Source organism: Andrographis paniculata, unplaced genomic scaffold (genome assembly GCF_009805555.1).
Source record: "Andrographis paniculata isolate CXL003 unplaced genomic scaffold, ASM980555v1 Contig82END, whole genome shotgun sequence".
Taxonomy (NCBI): Eukaryota; Viridiplantae; Streptophyta; class Magnoliopsida; order Lamiales; family Acanthaceae; genus Andrographis; species Andrographis paniculata.
Genome location: NW_026137620.1, coordinates 1,308,928 through 1,329,861, shown reverse-complemented (window position 1 = coordinate 1,329,861; position 20,934 = coordinate 1,308,928). Strand labels below are relative to the sequence as shown.

The window sequence follows — 20,934 nt, the reverse complement described above, 5'->3', positions numbered from 1 at the left end:
TTTTTATTTTTTAAAAATATATTTTTTAAAATTTAATAATTTTTTAAAATATTATCTTGCAAATTCTTTTTGGTTTTATTCTCAACTCAGATGCAATTTATAATTTTATAGTTCTTCTAAATAAAAATATATATTTTTCCAGTGCACCTTTAAAGTCACATTTAATCTTTGATTCATTGTACTTAATATTAAAAATATATTTATATTTGTATGATTATTTTTTTACAAATGTCTTTCTATTAGTATTATAATACACTAATGGAAATTTTTTTGCAATTATTTTTTTAATTTGTACTACATTTTGATATAATAATTAATATTAAAAAATCAATACGCAAAAAAGTAAATGGGACTCTTAGAGCCGGATGAAGATAATATATACAATAATTATTTTTATTAATATATTTTTAATTATTTACTAATTATATACATCCTAAACTTTGATGATTATAGTTAAAAAAACACCTCAGAGAGAGTATTATTTTATTCGGTTACACTTAACTTTAAAACTTCAATGAAATCCTATATGTTAGGCTGCTAATTAAACAAATTAATTAAGGATAGAGTATTAGGGTGTGTTTGTTTGGGGGATTGGATTTTAATTCCACTGTTCATCCTATTTTTTCTCCCGAAAAACATTAAATCAAACACTTATTTTTTATTTTTTATATTATACTAAAAATCAATTTTACATTCAAAACATCACATCAACATCTAATTATATCACATCATACAACTATTCAAATTCAAAATTTTTACTATTCAAATCTCAACACAAAATCCAAACCCCCGAACAAACACACCCTTAAGTCTACCAAAATTATTGCCGTGTTCAAACAAATAAGGCAGAATTGCACTTCAGTTGCACATGTAGTAAAAATAAAAGTAAAAAGACCAAATTACCCTTATTAATATTGTATGATACAAAGTCAATGGCATTTGTATAATATATTGTAAATTGGAAGGGTATATGTAATGCTAGGTATATACTACAATTATTAAAAAAAGAAATTGATACTTTGTCATGGGACGGGCGAAAATAGAAAAATAGATAGATTGTTAAGGGACGAATGGGGTATGTAAAGTTATATAATAATTATTAATTACTAATATATTATTAATTATATTTTTTTAAAATTTTGTATGTACAGTAATATGGACACGATATTCAAAACTAAAAAAGTATTAAATATAATTTTAATTCTAATCTTTATTGATCTTGGTTCATTTTCTATTGTCCAAATTGAATTTACACATTTTTGTTGGTAATTGGTTTTCTTTGTTATGAGTGGACAAATTTGTCATTTACTTTGTGTATAAAAAAAATAATAATAAAAAATAAAATAAAATAAAAGTAAAATAGTAAATTTTGTGTATAAAAATAAATAATAATAATAATTGTTGAACATTTTAAATAATAAAGTAGGACATTAATTTGTAAACGGACAGAGTATTATATAACCTCAAATCCAAATATAAATCCAAACCTTTAAATAAAAAATAAAAGGTCTCTTAATTTTTGTAAAATAAAAAATAGTATAATTTTAATAATTTCTTTTTTATGAAAAATAAACCGCAATCTGAATTTGTTTGGTTGTGTTTTAAACACACATTTTCACTATTCACTTCTACTATATTTTTTCTTTCCAAATGACACAATATCAAGTATATATTTTTATGTTATATCAAAATTTAATTTTCATTTAAAATATTAAATAAAACATTTATCTACATTATATTAAAAATATATTTTTTTAATTTAAATTTTTGCTATCATCAAACACACCAAAACATAACCAAACAAAGTTAAAAGCAAATGTGGTCTAGCTTACAAATTCGATGGAAAGTTTATTCGAATTACATTCGAAAAATAACAACTGTGAATTCTCACACGATAATAAATAATATAAAAAAAAAAAAAAAAGTGAAAAATTGTAAAGAAAGTGGGAAATATTAGAAATAAAGTAAAGATTGTGTCCAGCCATTTTACAGAAATAAATTTGTAATGAAGTGAGGGGTGAGTGATGATTTCATGTCATAGTCCAACTAATTATTTATTTATTATAATAAAATAAAATAAAATAAATGGTAATAATAATACTAGTAAGTAACATGGGCAAACATTATGCATTAAAGAAATGGTAAGAATTGTGCTGCTCTTATTTAGGCAATAATTTAAATTTGTACGGCCCATTTCCACCAAATACTTTACTCTAAATAATGTCTCTAATAATTCTCTCATACCAATCAATATTTGCCTCCATTGTTATTATTATTATTATTATTATTATTATTATTGCTCCCTCTGTAACGAAGTATTTATTTTTTTTATTGTGGCATGTCTCATAATAAAGTATTTTTTTTTAGTAAATGTACTATCTACCAATATTACAAATATCTTACAACTTCTAATATATTACACAAATATCGTTATTTTTATATCGCACAAATAAAGTTATTTTAGTCATTTTTATTTTATTTATACTATATCCCAATATAATATTAATATTTTTAAAACTCCGTACAAAAAGTAAATGGATACATAGTTATATGACGGAGAAATTATTAGTACTCCCTCCGTCCCAAAAGAAGTGTCTTATTGAGAGTTGGCACGGGAATTAAGGAATAATAGTATTTAATTGAAAGTGGGTATAAAATAGAATATAAATGACTAAAATGCCCTTGCTTTTTGAAGGATTTTAAAGAGTACGTTAGAATAATAATTAGGAGTAGTATGAAAAAGTAAGAATAATTTTGTTATAAAATAGGGATCACAACTACTAAATAAAGAAACAAAACAATTGTTTTGGGACGGACAAAAATATAAAAATAAGACAAATCTTTTAGGAGGGAGGGAGTATTATATTGTGTTTTTAATCCTATTAAAATGTTGAATTATATTTTGAATTTTATATCAATGTATATTGAATATATAGCAAGGCTTCAGTTACCATACTTATTTGTGTTGATAAGCTTAATTAGTATTTTTTCCATCTATCAAATTTATATACATATTTAGTTTTTGTCCATTAAACTTTTTTTTTTTTATTTATAATAAAAAAACTTTATGAGTAGTTCAATTAGTATTTTCTCCGTTTATCAAATTTATATAAATAATTTTTTTATTGTCCATTAAATTTATACTCCTTTCGTCCCACAACTATATACTTAATTAGATCGGGCACAAGATTTAAAAAATATTGATATTATATTGGTAGTTGGTAAAATGTATGGATAAAAAACTTTTTTGCGCTTGTGAGTGTATTAGGGTAAAAAATAGTGACAATTGTGTAATAAAAATAAAAAATTAGAGGTGGTTTTATGGTGATATGGTTATTTATGAAAATAAAATTATTGTTTGAGACGGAAAAAAATGATAAATAAGACTATTGTATTGGGATGAACAGAAGTATATTTTTAATTTGTAATAAAAAACTTTATCTACTAATAATAGTATTGTCTTTTATTTAACATACAAATAATAATGGTACTAGTATATTTTTACAATATAATATTTATTTTTATTCCGTAAGAAGCGTGCCATTTGTCTTTACGTCATTGTATTTAATGTTAAAAATATTTTTATATTTATATAATTTACTCTACAAATATCATTGTATTTGTATTACAAAAAACAAATAGATATATTTTTTTTTTAATTTATACTACGTATTGATATAATAATTCATATTCAAATATTTACAAACAAAAAACTAATGGTACTCTTTTTATGAAACAGGGGTAGTTAATCTTCGTACCCATATTTATCTATATAATTTTTATGGACGAGGGAGTATATGATAAAAGTACACACATAATATATCATAACTGATATCAATACAAGATTTAATGGTAACATTATACTCCCTCCGTCTCATAACAAAGTATCAATTTTTTCATTTTAGTCTGTCTCATAACAAAGTATTCATTTCTTTTTTTAGTAACCGTATTATCTACCTAACATTACAAATACTCTTACAACTTACAATATATTACATAAATGTCATTACTTTTATATTACACATACTAATAAGGTTATTTTAGTTATTTCTACTTTATTCCTACCATATCCAAATATAATATTAATATTTCTAAAACTACGCACAAAAAGAAAATGAATATTTAGTTATGGGACGGAGGAAGTACAAGTGTTTACATCACATAATAATATTCTATACAACACATAACATTATTTAATGCCAGTATATCATGTATTAACACAACACAATATATAATATAAATTAACAATACATAGTAATAATTCTTACAAAAAATACTACTTTTTCCGTTCCAATACAATAATAGTCTTGTTTATCACTTTTGTCCGTCTCAAAATAATAGTCTTATTTTCATAAATAATCATATAACCGTAAAACTATCTCTACTTTTTCATCATTATTACACAATTGTCACTACTTTCTACACTTATATACTCACAAGGACAAAAAAAAAATCATTTATTCTTACATTTTATCCATTACAAATATAATATTAATATTTTTTAAATATCGTGCCCAAAACAGGGATTAATTTAATAAGGATGCCCACAAAATGAAACTTTGTGAAGTTCAATGATGTGAATTTAGATAACTAGTGGTGATTTAAAAAATAAAAAATAAAATTGTAGTCCCACCATTTTAATTAGATACCATTTTCCAATTCCATATATATATATATATATATAGATACACAAATGTTTTTGTCAATTCTTTTCTTTATTGATAAATAAAATAAAAAAGGCTTAAACTAAGAGACACACACCAATATTATTCTCCACTTACAAAGTGCACTTGTCTCCTAACTTCAACTTTACCCCCTTTCTAATTAATCCATTTCTTATTTTATTTTCAATCTTTTATTATTATTATTATTATTTTCTTGTTGTGGTTTGGTCAATTTCTTACAACCCCTGACATTATTTGACCAAACATTATGGGAAAAACAAAACAAAAAATAATATTATAAAAATAAAATAAAATAAAATAAAAAGATGAACAGTAGTGATTGTAACTGAGTCACTATTAGTACTTAGGATCCTCTTTGTCTCACCCTATTTACCATTTACTTTCTTGCCTTTTTTTGGGGTGCATATTAATTTTACCACTTACATACAATCTTTCTATTTACGTAAATTACCCATCCACCCCAGCTGTCTCTCTACAATAATAATAATAATAATAATAATAATAATAATAATAATATGTTTTAATTTCTAGACAGGTTCAATTTAATTGGAATAATAATAATAATAATATTCACTCCGTCTCGTATTTATCGACTCCCATCGTCCTATATTTATATATTTATTTATTTTTTATACGAAGTTTTAAAAATATTAGTATTATATTAAATATAATAAAAATAAAAATAAAAAGACTAAATTAACTTTATTAGTATTGTATGATATAAAGGTAATGATATTTGTGTAGTATATTGTAAATGAGAATGATATATGTAATGTTAAGTAGATAGCACAATTACTAAAAAAAAAAAATTGATATTTTGTTATGGGATGAAGGGAGTAAATCCGTCTCAAAAGATTTGTTTTGTTTTTCCATTTTCGTCCGTCCCAAAACAATTGTCTTGTTTCCTTATTTAGTAGTCGTGGTCCCTACTTTATAACAAAATTATTCATACTTTTCCATACTACCCCTAATTATTACTCTAACATACTATTTAAAATCATTCAAAAAGTAAGGGCATTTTAGTCATTTATATTCTACTTTATACTCACTTTTAATTAAGTACTATTATTCCTTAATTCTCATCTCAACTCTCAATAAGACACTTCTTTTGGGACGGAGGAAATATTTTTGTTTGGAATTTTAAAAACATTAGTACTCTCTCCGTCTCGTTGGAAGGGTGGCGTTTGTTTTTAGCATGTAGATTTTTTAATATTAGTATTATATTGGATTGTAATAAAAAGGCAAAAATACCCTTATTAGTAAGGGGTAATATAAAAGTAATGGCATTTGTGTAATATATTGTAAGTGGAAAGGGTATTTATTATGTTAAGTAGATAGTACAATTACTAAATTAGAAAATGATAACCTTGTTTTGGGATGGACGAAAATGAAAAATTGTAACTTTTCAATGGAACAAATGGAATATTATATTATAATTTAATAGAAATAAAAGTAAAAAACTAAATTAACCTTATTGGTATTGAATGATAATATAAAGATAGTGTCATTTGTGTAATATATTTAAATTAGAAGGGTATTTATAATATTAAGTAGATAGTTCAATTACTTAAAAATAAAAAAAAAAAAGAAATATATGCTTTGTCATAGAACATATCAAAATGAAAAAATAACTAAATAGTTAAAAAGACCAATGAAATATATTTTTATTTCTAGACAGGTTCCAATTTAACTGAAATAATTAATAATAATAATAATAATAATAATACTCCCTCCGTCTCATAACAAAATATTCATTTTTTTCATTTTAGTCTACCTCATAACAAAGTATCAATTTTTTTTTTTAGTAATTGTACTATCTACCTAATATTACAAATACCCTTATAACTTACAATATTACATAAATGTCATTACTTTTATATCACACATACTAATAAGATTATTTTAGTTATTTATACTTTATTCTTACTTACATCTTAATATAATACTAATATTTCTAAAATTTTGTGTAAAAAATAAATAGATAACTAATCATAGGACGGAGGAATAGTAACAATAATAATAATAATAATAATAATAATAATAATAATAATAATAATAATAATAATGTGTTTTTATTTTCTAGACAGGTTCCAATTTAATTGAAAATGGTGAAAGAGATAACATAAAAACTTGGGCATCACACATGGAATGCCTTACAAATTTCCAAAGCCTGATTCTAAAATTTAAACCAACCTTGCATAAAAAGCTGTAATTTAATTAATTTACCAGTGATTAAATACCATTAAAAAGCTGCTTCCTTTACAAAAATATGGTCAAAGAACCAATAATTATTCATAATCATAATTACCCACACACATACATTTATTATTTTTTTTGCTGTCATTTATTTGACAGTAAAAATATTTTTTTATTATATAATTTTTTTTACAAATATATTATATATTATAATATTATAAGATATTAATATAATTTTTTTATTTATTTGTATTATAATTTTATATAATACTCTCTTAGTCCCATATATGTTTATCTGATTATTACAAGTGTTTAAAAAATATTAGTATTATATTGAAATGTATTAGAAATAAAAATAAAAATAACTAAAACTTTATTAGTATATTAAAATAATAAAATTTTTGTAACATATTGTAAATTAAAAAAATATTTGTAACATTAATAGATAGTGCAACTATTAAATAAAATAAAAAATTAAAAAATAAATAATTTGTTAAAAAGCGAAGAAAAATAATTAATATTAAAAAATAAAGTAAATGGATCGTTGAATCGAAGGGACAAATATAATTTAATTTAATTCTAATTCTAATGTGATAGTTATCTTCTCTCTTCAGTCTTTACCCTAAAGTTAAGCCATATGGAAAACCATAGTCCAAATTTCAAGCATATAATGTGGTTGGTTAATTATGCACACACAATATATATATATATATATACATTATTGTGTCAATCAATCTCACCTAATGAATGTGCTGTGTTGTGTTGTAGTAGTACACAAAATAATTAAATTAAGTTAATAAATATTGAAAATTGAGATTGCTTTTATGAAATGTACTAATGTAGTGGCACACCCTTTGCATCATATTTACCAACACTTTGAATCAATGCCTCACTTTCTCTCCAAGAAAATCATGACTGTGACTCCACAATGCCCCCACATTTCATGTGACAATTCATAATTCTATTTATATTCACTCCAACAACATCAACCCTCCCTTATCATTTGGTCACCACACCACATCATTCATTATATATATTAATTTAATTTTTTTTCAAAATAAAATTTAAAAAAAAAAAAAACCCAATAAATATTACATTACAGACTATATATATATATATATATATTATTTTTTTTTCTTTTTCTTTTTTAATTAGACAAAATTTCGGTTATTTTTGGAGCACCGCTAACTATCCTCCATCACCTCGTCCACGTCGCCGTTAGCGTTAACGTCGTTAACGTTACCGTTAGCCCATCTTTCCACGGGTGAGCACTCAACCTTATGGCGCAGCTTCCAATCCAGCGCCTGACAGGCACGTGAGCAATAATTCACTGCTCCGCACACCGAACACCGCCGGAATTCATGCCGACGTGTCTCCGGTCTGCCGCAACCCGAGTGGGAACAGAGCCGGAGCTCCGAACCCGGGTTGGAGCCGGTCCGACCGGAATACCAGTCGGATAGGAACTGGTTCGCCGGGTGGGGCGCCGGCGACGGCACATTACACCCGAAATCGCTCAACAGCGGGCAGCCGCCGCCGTCGGCGGCGGCGTGGCGGTGGGGATTCCACGTCAGCCACGACCGTGGCACCGCCGCCGACGGACAGGCGACGAGGACGGCGGCCAACTCACGCGCGTTGGCTTGGATTAAGAAGCGGCGGCCTTCGGTGACGTTGCGCTTCACGCCGTAACCGTCTTGTAGGCAGTGGCCGAGCTCGCGGAGAGCGTCGACGTGGCCGAGGAAGGCGGCGCGTGCGCACAACGCGACGCCGGCGCGTAGATCCTTATCGTTTTTCGTGCCGCCACTGCCGTTGAACTGGATTATGGCTAGTGAGTACAGCGCCGGCGCGTGCGATTCAATCGCCGCCTTCGCCATAAACGATACTCCGCTTCCTCGGTTTTGTAAACAGTAGAATCGAATCTGTGGCCAGAAACAGCAATCAATAACAAACAATTTCCTACAATGAAGCGCGGATTTGAAAAATTTGTGGCTATTTGCAATTGTTTACGAGTTTTTAGGAAATTAAAAATTTGTAGAGAATACACACCATGCCTAGAGTGTAGCAGGCTTCGACATTGCCGACGTCGGCGCAGAGCTTCAGAAAGCGGTGAGCGGAATCCGACCAATTTCTGGCTTTCACTGCGAACATCCTTCGCGAAGCTTTGGATAGCACCAGAGAATTGAGACCTAATCCATTAAATCTCTTGCATCTACACATCAAAAAAAAGCCAAAAAACTGAATCAACTCCACATTCAAATTAACAAACCACTCAAAAGAGAAGACAAACTATTTCTCAACCAAATCAAAATCCAAAACCGTAAAAAAATCCTCAAGTTAAACCAAAAACAAATCCAAAGCAAAAAAAAAGTGAAACAAAAACCATACGTCATCAAAACATTGACGAAATCCGCCGGACATCCAGCGGTGGAGCTAAGTTTACACAAAATACAAAGCACGAGATCGTCAGGCAAATCATCGAAGAAATCACGCTCTCCACCGGCGTCCGGCGCAAATCTCGTCCTCTTACTGCAATCAACCACTTCTCCGGCGACTTTCCTCCTCTTCCGTCCATTGCAGCTGATCTCTTCGCCGCAAAACTCGTCCATATCTCTGGAATAACACAGACCTCTCCTGGTTCTCATTATCCACACAGAATTGATTGAATATTTTGGTTTTGTGTAACCGCAGATGCAGAGAGAGTGAATGGATAAAGAAGTAGGGAACGCGAAACGAGCAGACTTGTATATAAAGGCGAGAAGGACGTGAGAAGAAGGCAAGCGACGCCAGTAATAACTGATAATAATTAAAATAAATATTTCGAAATTATTTATATATATTTAATTACTGAAATACCCTCATGCGGTTTCACTTTCTTTTTCCTTTTCATTTTTTTAATGCTTAATTGCGTGGTCAAACTACGTTGACCAGATCCCAACATCCGTCCTCTCTATTTTTTTCTTTTCTAATAATAAAGATATATTAAAATATTAATTTATGGTGTGTGCTTTTATATTTTTACGTATTTTTACTTATTTATTAAAAAAAATTCTCCAAAATGTCGAATTAAAATTTTATTTTTTATTTTCTTCGTTTTTTATCTATTTATTCATTTGTTTTTTCACAAAGTTTTAAAAATATTAGTACTTAATCCGTCCTAATACAATAGTCTTGTTTACCATTTTTGTACGTCTGAAAATAATAGTCTCATTTTCATAAATAACCATATCACCATAAAACTATCCCTACTTTTTCATTATTATTACACAATTGTTACTACTTTTTACAGTAAGACTATACTTTGGGACGGAGGGAGTATTATATTATGGTGTAATATGAATAAAATAGAAAAAACTAAAATAAATCATGTGATATAAATGTAATGATATTTATGTAATATATTATTATAAATTATAAATATATTTTTAATGTTAATAGAAAGTACAATTACTAAAAAAATATATATTTTTTGTTACCAACGACGGCTACAGTGCTGAACAGCACATCGTGTGTTATTAGATAGCACATAATATTACTATAAACAACACATTACAATTACTAAAAAAATATATATATTTTGTTACCAATGACGGCTACAATACTGAACAGCACATCGTGTGTTATTAGATAGCACATAATATTACTATAAACAACACATTGTATATGTTACTTTGTTATGAGATATACCAAAATAGAAAAATAGATAAATTATATGGAACGGAATGAGTATTATACTAAAAATTAATTTTATATTTAAAATATCATATCAATACCTATTTATATAATTATATAACAGTAATTTTTACTATTAAAATTCTAATAAAAAATTCAAACCCCAAATAAACACATATCATTGGTCTCTTTACTTTTTTTTTTCTTTTTAGAATTGTACTTTCTTTGGTCGCGGGTAAGATGAGACACAGTATTTTAAATGATATAGATTATTAAATTAGTAATAATAAATTATGATATTATTTTATTATATTTATATAAATAATATTATTTGTATTTTAAATAATTTTAGTATTATATCTTAATAAAATATATCACATTATGAAAATCATCTTTTAATACTAATAGATTTTATACTATAATACAAATAAATAAATTATTATTTATAACTAATTTAAAATTAATTTTATAAAAATGAGAAATTTTAAATTAAAAAAAAAACATTTATTTTTAAAGATAAAAATAAGAAAGCTTTGAGTGTATCTACGTGTAAAAAATTATACTTCCTCCGTCCCGCTGCAAAGTTACCATTGATTTTTTGTATTTTTATTTTTAAATATTAATTATTATATCAAGATATAATACAAATCAAGATAAAAAGACAAAAATATATTCCCTCCGAGACACGGGAATTAAGGAATAATAATATTTAATTGAAAGTAAATATAAAGTAGAATGTAAATGACTAAAATGCCCTTGCTTTGGAAAGATTTTAAAGAGTATGTTAGAGTAATAATTAAGGGTAGTACGAAAAAATATGAATAATTTTATTATAAAGTGGGAACCACGACTACTAAATAAGAAAACAAGACAATTGTTTTGGGACCGACGAAAATAAAAAAATAAGACAAATCTTTTGGGACGGAGAGAGTATTTTACTTATCAATAATTTTATATTAAAATATTATTAATTTTATTTTTGTTATTGAAATAAAGTGGCATAAAAAAGGTCATGTGGATGGAGCATTTTGTAAATAAGATAATATAGTTTCTATATACATAAATATTAGTTCAAATATATATTTTTTTTTATAAAAAATTAGATCAAATATTAATTGTTTATTATTTCCGAAACTCAAAAATTCTCTCTCTAAATGGAATCGTAGTATTTTTTATTAAATTGATGACATTTGAATAAAAAAATTAAAAATAATTAGTTTATTATATTATTTTTTCTTATATGTTTTTTTAAAAAAATAATGTACTGTACATATTCATTATTTTTATATTTTCTACACAATTATCCGTAACTCACATAAAAAAATATATATTTTTTTTCAATAATCTCACGGAACAAACACACATCAAATTTATTATTAAATTCGCATAATTTTTAATAAACATATGTAATTACATATTACAAGATTTAATATCAAATTACTGTTAAGATTAAAAATCAAATAAAAAAAATCCAATTTCAAAGCAAAATCAAACAAATTTTTATTAAATAACAAATATGTTATCAATGCACAAAATCTGCTAAATTGTGTATAAAATCTATCGAATTAAATGTTTTATCAAAATATTCAATGCATTGATAACGAAAATTAGTGACATTTTTTATAAAAAAATCCAAAATTTTCTATTAATAAATGTAATTTATAGTGTGGTCTTTTTCGAAATATTTTATATTTTTTAAGAAGTTTGAAAGTAGGGTGTGTTTGGCTAAAGATTTACTACTTTCATCCGTCTTATAGTTATCTATTCTTTTGCTTTTTGTACTGAATTTAAAAAATATAAGTATTATTTTTTATGTAATAAAAATAAAAGTAAAAAGACTAAATTATCCTTATTGGTTTTGTATGATATAAAGATAATGATATTTGCGTAATACTCCCTCCGTCCCATCGAAATTGAACCATTTGATTAGGGACACGGTATTTAAGGTGAAGATGTTTAATTAATTAATAATAATTAGTTATGATATTATTATATTATTTTTTGTATAATTAATAATATTTATGATGTTGTATGTTATGTAGTTAATTAAATTGATTTATATTTGTTAAATATGTTTTGATTTAATAATTTTTACCAAATATAAAAAAATATAATTGTAACGGGACAGACATAAATAAAAATAGTGTCAAAATTGTGATAGAACGGAATGAGTATTATTTAAAAAATATATATATATATAGTATCAAATTTAATATTTGTTTTAGCCCATTTGTTAATTATGTATTTGGTTATGTTTAATTGTTTAATACTCTCACATTTATTTTACATATTATAGCGATAAAATAGTTTTAAAATATTAAAATTATCATCAACTATTATTAAAATATACTTCTTTCGTTTCAGATATTTTGTCCGTTTCACTGTAGACACGAGAATTTAGAAGGGGTATAATAGTAAATAAGTAAAAATATATCAGTAAAAATAATTATCGTATAATAAAAATAATTATAGATTGAGATTAAAATAAGTTATTAGTATAATTAAAATTTTAAAAATTATAAATTAATTTTTTTTAAATAAAATTAAAGTGTATAATTTTATTTTTTTTTAAAAAAAGAAAGTGACAATATAAGTGGGACTGACGGAAATAGAAAGATCGACATAAAAAGTTGGACGGAAGGAGTAATATTTTTTAAACTTTCCGCAAAAAGTAAATACATGCATTATAAATAGACGGAGATAATATTTTTTATATGACATAAAAATTAAATTATAATTCAAAAACATGAGACACATTACAATTCAAGTTTTACAATTTTCAATTGGAAATTCAACTTTGATATTAATATGCTATATTTTGTGCTTTGATATATATATATATATATATATATTAAAATGTTGGGTAGGAAGCATCCAAACATAGGACTAACTTTCGAAAATTTAATACTACCTCCGTCCACCGCTAATCTATCCATTTACTTTTTGCATATTAATATTTGAATATTAATTATTATATCAAAATATAGTACAAATCAATAGAAAATGACAAAAATATTTATATTGATGTCTTATAATACTAATGTAATGATATTTATACAAAAAAATACAAATATAAAGATATTTTTAATATTAAAGATAATGATGCCAAATCCAAATAGATAAATTGACAGTGAACGAAGATAGTATATAATTCAATTTTGTAGAAAAAAATTATCATATTAAATATAATTTTTTTTTTAAAAAAAAAAAATCACATTAAATGCTACTTCTCTTTTACTTATTTTTAACTTTTAAGATTCAAAGATATCTTGTCAAAATTGAGCATTAAAAAAATACATATTAATTTATATAATAATAAATATGTATAGACTCTAGTTTCAAGTTAAAATATTATTTTTATCATTTAATTTTTTTTTATTCAAAGTATTCCGTCAGTTCCCTAATAAAAAAATATTTTTAGTAGATGTACTATCTATATAACATTAAAAATATTTTTAAAATTTATAATATATTTATTTGTTTCAAAACAATCGTCTTATTTTGCTATTTTCGTTCGTTCCAAAATAATAGTCTCATTTCAATTTTTGGTAACTATTTTCCCACATCTTTACAAAACTATCTTCACATTTTTACAATAATTACATAAAGTAGAGACATTTTGGTCTTTTAAAAACACTTTTATACTCATTATCTATATAATATTATTATTACTTAATATCTGTGTCAATCCCAAATGTCTTTATTATTTTGAAACGAAGATAGTATTAAACATATATCATTGTCTTTATAGTATATAATACTAATAATGTTAATTTGTCATTTTTTTATTACTTTGTATTATATATTAATATTATACTGATATTAAAAAAAGTGTAAAAAAAACAATCAAATACTCATTTAAAAGATGAAAGGATTATTTTTTTTTCTTATTTTGTCCTTATTTTTTAATGTAAAAACAATGATATGATGTAAAATAAAAGTATTTTTATAAAAAAAATAAAGTTCATGAGTACTAAAAAAAAGAATATATTTATTTTATAATTGGACAATAAAATACTCCCTCCGTCCCATTGAAAGGTTACCATTTTCCATTTTCGTCCGTCCCAAAATAAGATTGTCATTTCCTAATTTAGTAATTGTACTACCTACTATAATAAATACCTTTTCAACTTACACTATATTACACAAATGTCATTATTTTTATATTACACAATACTAATAGGGGTATTTTTCGTCTTTTTCACTACAACTCATTATAATACTAATATTAAAAAATTTACGTGCAAAAAGTAAACGACAGCCTTGCACCGGGACACACGGAGTATAAAAATATGTATACATTGTTAATTGATGTAGGGAGTATTTTTTTTTTTTTTTTAATGGCATTTTTGTAATACTATGTCAAATGTATGAATATTTTTTTAAGTAGGAAATACAAAATCTGCTTACTTAGGTTATGTTCTTTTTTTTTTTTTTTTTTACCACGTATTTTTATTATTTATTTTTTATAAAAAAAATATCAAATTATACTATTATTTTTTTCTTATATTATACTAACAAATTTTTTTTATATTTAAAATATTATATCAACATCTATTTATATCCTATCAAACAATTATTCAAATTACACTTTTTACTATTAAAAATCTAAATTCAAAAATCCAAACTAAAATACAAACACACTGAAATGTTTTTTAACGGTACGATTTTAAATAAATATTATACATCCACTAATATAATATATATTTTATTTATTCACAAAAGTCATTTTTAATATAAAATATTATTTTTGTATATTTTTTAACATAATTTTTTATATCTATAATATAAAAAAGGTACATTCATTCGTAAATACTCCTTCCGTCCCGGATATTTTGTCTGCGTTACTGTAAATACGAGAATTTAGGATGAATATAATTTGTAAAAATATAAAAAATGTATTAGTAAAAATAATTATCGTATAATAAAAATAATTATAGATTAATATTAATATAATTGATTAGCATAATTAAAATTTAAAAAATTATAAATTAAATTTTTAAAAATAAGATTAAAATGTATAATTATTTTTCAAAAATAAAAAATGACAAAATAAATGATACGGACGAAAATAAAAAAATGGATATGAAAAGTGAGACGTTGGGAGTATAAAATAAACAAACCCATAATTTATATATAAAAAAATATAGATATGTTAATTTTGAATATACCAAAATAATAAGATAAAGGGTAAACTGTTTTTTTTAATCTCGTAATTAAACCCCTTATCATTTTAGTCCTGTAAGTGGAGTCTGTCGCAAATCAGTCCCACAACTAAAATTTTTTATCTATTTTAGTCATCCAGCGCCGGAGACGCCCGCGTGGCTCGCCGAAGGTGACATGTCCGCCAGGTCAGCGACACCTGGCTAACACGTGGATTTTTTACCTTTTTTTTTTCATTTTTTTAAAAAACTTATTTTTAATTTAATTTTAATTTTATTGGCATTTTTTATTTTTTTATTAAGTCCAATTAAAAAAATGAAAAAAAATGAAAAAAAATAAATAAATCTACTTGTCCGCCAAGTATCGCTGACCTGGCGGACACGTCACCTCCGGCGAGCCACGCAGGCGGACGAAGATTTTTACTTAATTGTATTTAATATTAAAAATATTCTTATATTTGTATATTTTGTGTATAAATATTCTTTTATTAGTAATATAAGACACTAATGGAAGAATTTTTACAATTCTTAATCTGTACTAGATATAATAATTATTATTCAAATATCAATACATTAAAAGTAAATAAGATCTTTAAAGGAAAACGAATATAATATAAGATTATATTGTGTTCTCATAAGATTACATAAGATCCTTTTTTTAAAAAAAATATTATATGCAATATTTTTAAAATTTAAAAGAAAGTCTAATGCAACTTTTAGAAAATTATATATAATATTTTTTAAAACACGAAACGATATTGTATAAATTTTAAATCTCAGAAAAAAAATAATGCCGACTTTCTAAACCACAGGTGCGTTATAAGAAAATTTAACTATAATAAATAATATATATTTTTATGCGAATTAATTGTATTTTTATTTGAGTTAGTAAAATTTATTATATGTAGATATTATCTATTATTATATATTATATTTCTTCGATTCTAATTGAATGTATTACTTTTTTTTTTTTTTTTTTTTTTGTAGTATATGAAAAAGATTAATATTCTACCCATCATTTAAATTATACCCACTTTTATTTTTTGATTGTAATAAAAAAAGAATAAAAAAAAATTATCCTTTAATTTTTTTAGTAAAAAGAAACATTATTTTTTTACTATAAAATACAAAAAAAAATGATTATTATATATTTTTATTAAAATTTGTGTCTAAATATTTGAGCACATACTTAATGATAAAAAAAATAATATTTTATTAATTAGTAAAAAATATATAAAATAATTTTTGATATTTTTATTTCTAGAAGTATAAAATAAGTAGATATTTTTATAAATCTAAGTAGCATTTTAATATTTATATATTAATTATATTTAATATAATAAAAATAATTCTTCTTTCTTCCCATATGTAAATATTCGTTTATTTTTTGTACGGAATTTTATTTATATTAGTATTATACTGATATGTAGTAGAAATGATTAAAATAAAAAAAATGAAATTTGTGTAATATAATATAAGTTGTAAGGATACTTATAATATTAGGTAGATAGTACAATTACTTAAAGAAAATAGATAATTTGTTATGAGAAAGATCAAAATAAAAAAATAAATAATTATTAAGGGACGGAAAAAGTACTTTGTACAAAAATAAAAAAAAAAAAAAAAAAAGTAAATTGAGTTAAGACAAAAATTCTAAGTTTCTACTATTTGGATTCTGCGTCTTAAAAAAAAAAAAAAAATTCCTTTCACAAAATATCTTATTATACATTATCTTAATATCAAATTCAAACTATAATTTTCCCAAACCTTCCAAAAGAAACATACCAATAAGTATTTATTTTATTTTATTTTTTTAAATAATAGTCTCATTTTTTTAAATAATAGTCTTATTTTTTTAATTTTATTTTCTTCCGTTTTAAAACAATAATTTTGTTTTAAAAAATTATATCACCTAAAAATTATTTTAATTTTTCATTATTATTATATAAATTTTATTATTTTTACATAAACTCATTTGTAAGAATATTTTAATTTTTCTCGATCTACTTTATATTTACTTTTAATATAATATTATTATTTTTTAACTCTTAATTATTCTTTTCGTCTCAATTCAAACTATATATATTTTTTTCATTTCCTATTTAAAAGTATTCATTTATCAATTTTTTTAAAAAAATTATACATTAATACCAAAATACCCTCAACTTTTATTTAAATTACAAACATAATACTATACATACAATTATTTTACATATAAATTCAAAGAGCTAAAAAGTAAAAAAAATTTACACACTTTTACTAATTAATAAAATACTATTCTCTTTGTCCCATCTACTATGTCCATATTGTCGTTTTTGTCCGTCTCACATATCTTTTCAATTTTTTTTGAAAATAATGAGGCACTTTAATCTCGTTGTAAATTTTTTATTTTTTAATTTTAATTAAATTATTTAATTATCTCAATTTTGATCTATAATTATTTTTATAATAAAACAATTGTATTCACTAATATATTCATAATTATCTATTATTTATACTTATTTTAAATTTTTATATTTAGAATAATCCGAAAATACAATGTGGAACAAAAAATATATTATTTTTTAATATATTAAAGGAGTAATAAATACTCCGTCCGTTCCAGGAAAGTTGAATGTTTGTGTGTTAATGTAGATACGCGAATTTAGAATAATTATAATTAATAGATAATTAAAAATATATTAGTGAAAATAAATAGCTTATAATATAAATAATTATAAATTAAGATTGATAACTAATTAATTTAATTAAAAATTTTAAATTAGGAAATTCAAAATGAGACTGAGATGTGTAATCAATTTTTTTTAAAAAAAGTAACATGAAATGTGAGATAGACAAAAATGACAATGTGAACATGATAGATAAGACGGAAAGAGTATTAACGAATAAATATATTAAAATACTCCATCCGTCCTAATACAATAGTTCTGTTTATCATTTTTATCCGTTTTAAAACAACAGTCTAATTTCTATAAATAATCATATTATTATAAAATTCCTTTTACTTTTTCATTATTATCACATAATTGCTACTCCATCCGTCCCACATAATTTGTCCATATTTTCTATTTTCGTCCGTCTCACATAACTTGTCATTTCTATTTTTGAAAATATAATTATGCATTTTAATCGCATTTTAAATTTTAAATTTTATAATTTTCTTAATTTTAATTAAACTATTTACTTATCTTAATCTTAATCTATAATTTTTTTTAATAAATAATAATTATTTTTACTAATATATTTTTTAATTACTTACTAATTATATTTTACCTAAATTCTCGTGTCTATAGTAATACACCCATATTACATGGGACGGAGGGAGTACTATTTTTTACAATAATACACTCACAAAGGTAAAAAAATCTTTTACTCATATTTTTTACTTACTATCAATAAAATATTAATATTTTTTAAATCTCGTGTCAAATACAATCCAGACTATGGTATGGGACGGAGTAGGGAGTATGTAAAAAATTTTGTTTTAAGAACAAACAGGTGACCCATAGTAATTACTATCAGTGAATTAACACGACGCGCGTGGCCTAGGATGCCGTACCGGATTTGTGTGGACGTGAGATTCACGCGACTAGGATGCGATTGGTGGAGTTTACACTGGACAACCAAATATAGGTCAAAGTGATTCATGGTCAGTTACTCATGTTTGTCTTTTTCCACTTACCATTATCTGAATTTCCAATTTTGCCCCTGCAGCATTGCCGTTTCAAACTCAAATTTTCTTTTGCTTCTTATTAGCTGACAATACCACGAACTCATATAGCTTCTAATTTTCACTTGTCTGTTTATTTGTACGATTTTGCATTTGATTTTATTATTATTTTTTTAAATTAAATATCTATTTTTTTTAATTATATTATGTAAAAAATTTATTTTATTTTCAAATATTATATTATCAATAAATATTTATATCATATTAAATACTTCAATCGTTTCAATTCAATCGTTTCAATTCAAAATATTCATATTACTTAAAATTAAAATCTTACGTATAATTAACCATTTAATATCAATAAAACCAATTTATCAACTTATTATTTTATTTTGTTTGGTAATTATAGCTCCAATATATATATATATATATTTAAAAATTCTTATATTTTTATCTATTTTTACAATAATAGCATCAATTTTATTTTAAGTTACTACAAAATATCATAAAGAGAAATTATCATTCATTATCGTGTGTTTTAGATAGTGTAAATTAGTAAGTTATTAATAATAAATTATGATATTAGTTTATTATTTTTTATATAAATAATAATATTGGTATTTTAAAAAAATTTAAGATTATATCTCGAAAAAATATATGCAATATGAATATCATTTTGTAGATAATAAAATTTTATATAATACATCATTACTATAAATTAGTTTTATAAAAAATGAGGAGTTTTAAATGTAGATTAAAAATTATGTTAATTGAGGAGATAGATAGAAATAAAGGAGTTTTGAGTGGGTCATACAAGTAAGATGTTACAAGTTTAATTAAATTGATTTATATTTGTTAAGTATATTTAAGATTGATAAAGTTACCAAAAATTGAAATGAGTCATCTTTTTGTGTGACGTATTAAAAATGAAAAGGAATCATCTGTGACGGGACGGAGGAAATATTATATTTAAATAGTTATATAATGTGATTTTTTAATATAATTTTTTTAAATTTAATATTAATAAATAATATAAATTTTATAACATTTAAAAAAATATGTGAGAATAAATTCAAATTTGTCTGAATTATAAATGACGAAATTAGTAATATATATCTTTATGAATAATATTTAAGAAATTTCTTAATATAAAACTTTTCCCTGTTTATGTTTTGTTTTTGCAAATTAAAATAATGGGTGTATTTATCTTCGATTTTTGAATGAATCTATTTTTTTATTTAAATATGTAGAATCGATATATTTTATGTTAAATTATTAATTTTTTATAAATGAATAAAATATATTATATTTTATTTTACAATATTTATGAAAAATCGTATCACTGCAAAACACAAAGCCTACATTTAATTTAACTAACAAACATCTAAAATTTCATTTAACAAATTATTACAAATTTGCATAAGATTTAAAGTTAAGAACATCTATGAAAATAGGTTGTGTTTCTTTTTTTATTTTAAAAAACAAAATATTATTATTCAATAGGTAAAGTTTTTAATAATATATATATTTTTTTACAAAGTATTATAGCAAAATA

General features: G+C 23.5%; 1 protein-coding gene across 1 annotated transcript; it reads right to left on the bottom strand.

Annotated features, from left to right (window-relative positions):
* Positions 1 to 7,921: 7,921 nt before the first annotated feature.
* On the bottom strand, positions 7,922 to 9,615 carry LOC127241543 (F-box protein At1g67340-like). Its single transcript, XM_051260663.1, has 3 exons — positions 9,264 to 9,615; positions 8,925 to 9,087; positions 7,922 to 8,797 (listed from the first exon to the last, which is right to left on the bottom strand). The coding sequence occupies exons 1-3, from the start codon at positions 9,518 to 9,520 to the stop codon at positions 8,066 to 8,068; spliced, it is 1,152 nt and encodes a 383-aa protein (XP_051116620.1). The 5' UTR covers positions 9,521 to 9,615; the 3' UTR covers positions 7,922 to 8,065.
* Between the last annotated feature and the right edge of the window lie 11,319 nt (positions 9,616 to 20,934).

Excerpts from the sequence above, each read along its gene's own strand:
- LOC127241543 (XM_051260663.1), bottom strand. The coding sequence starts at position 9,520 with ATGAGAACCAGGAGAGGTCTGTGTTATTCCAGAGATATGGACGAGTTT. Across the intron at positions 9,088-9,263 it reads TTCGTCAATGTTTTGATGAC|ATGCAAGAGATTTAATGGAT; the intron begins GTATGGTTTTTG and ends TTTGATGTGTAG. Across the intron at positions 8,798-8,924 it reads CCTGCTACACTCTAGGCATG|ATTCGATTCTACTGTTTACA; the intron begins GTGTGTATTCTC and ends TTCTGGCCACAG.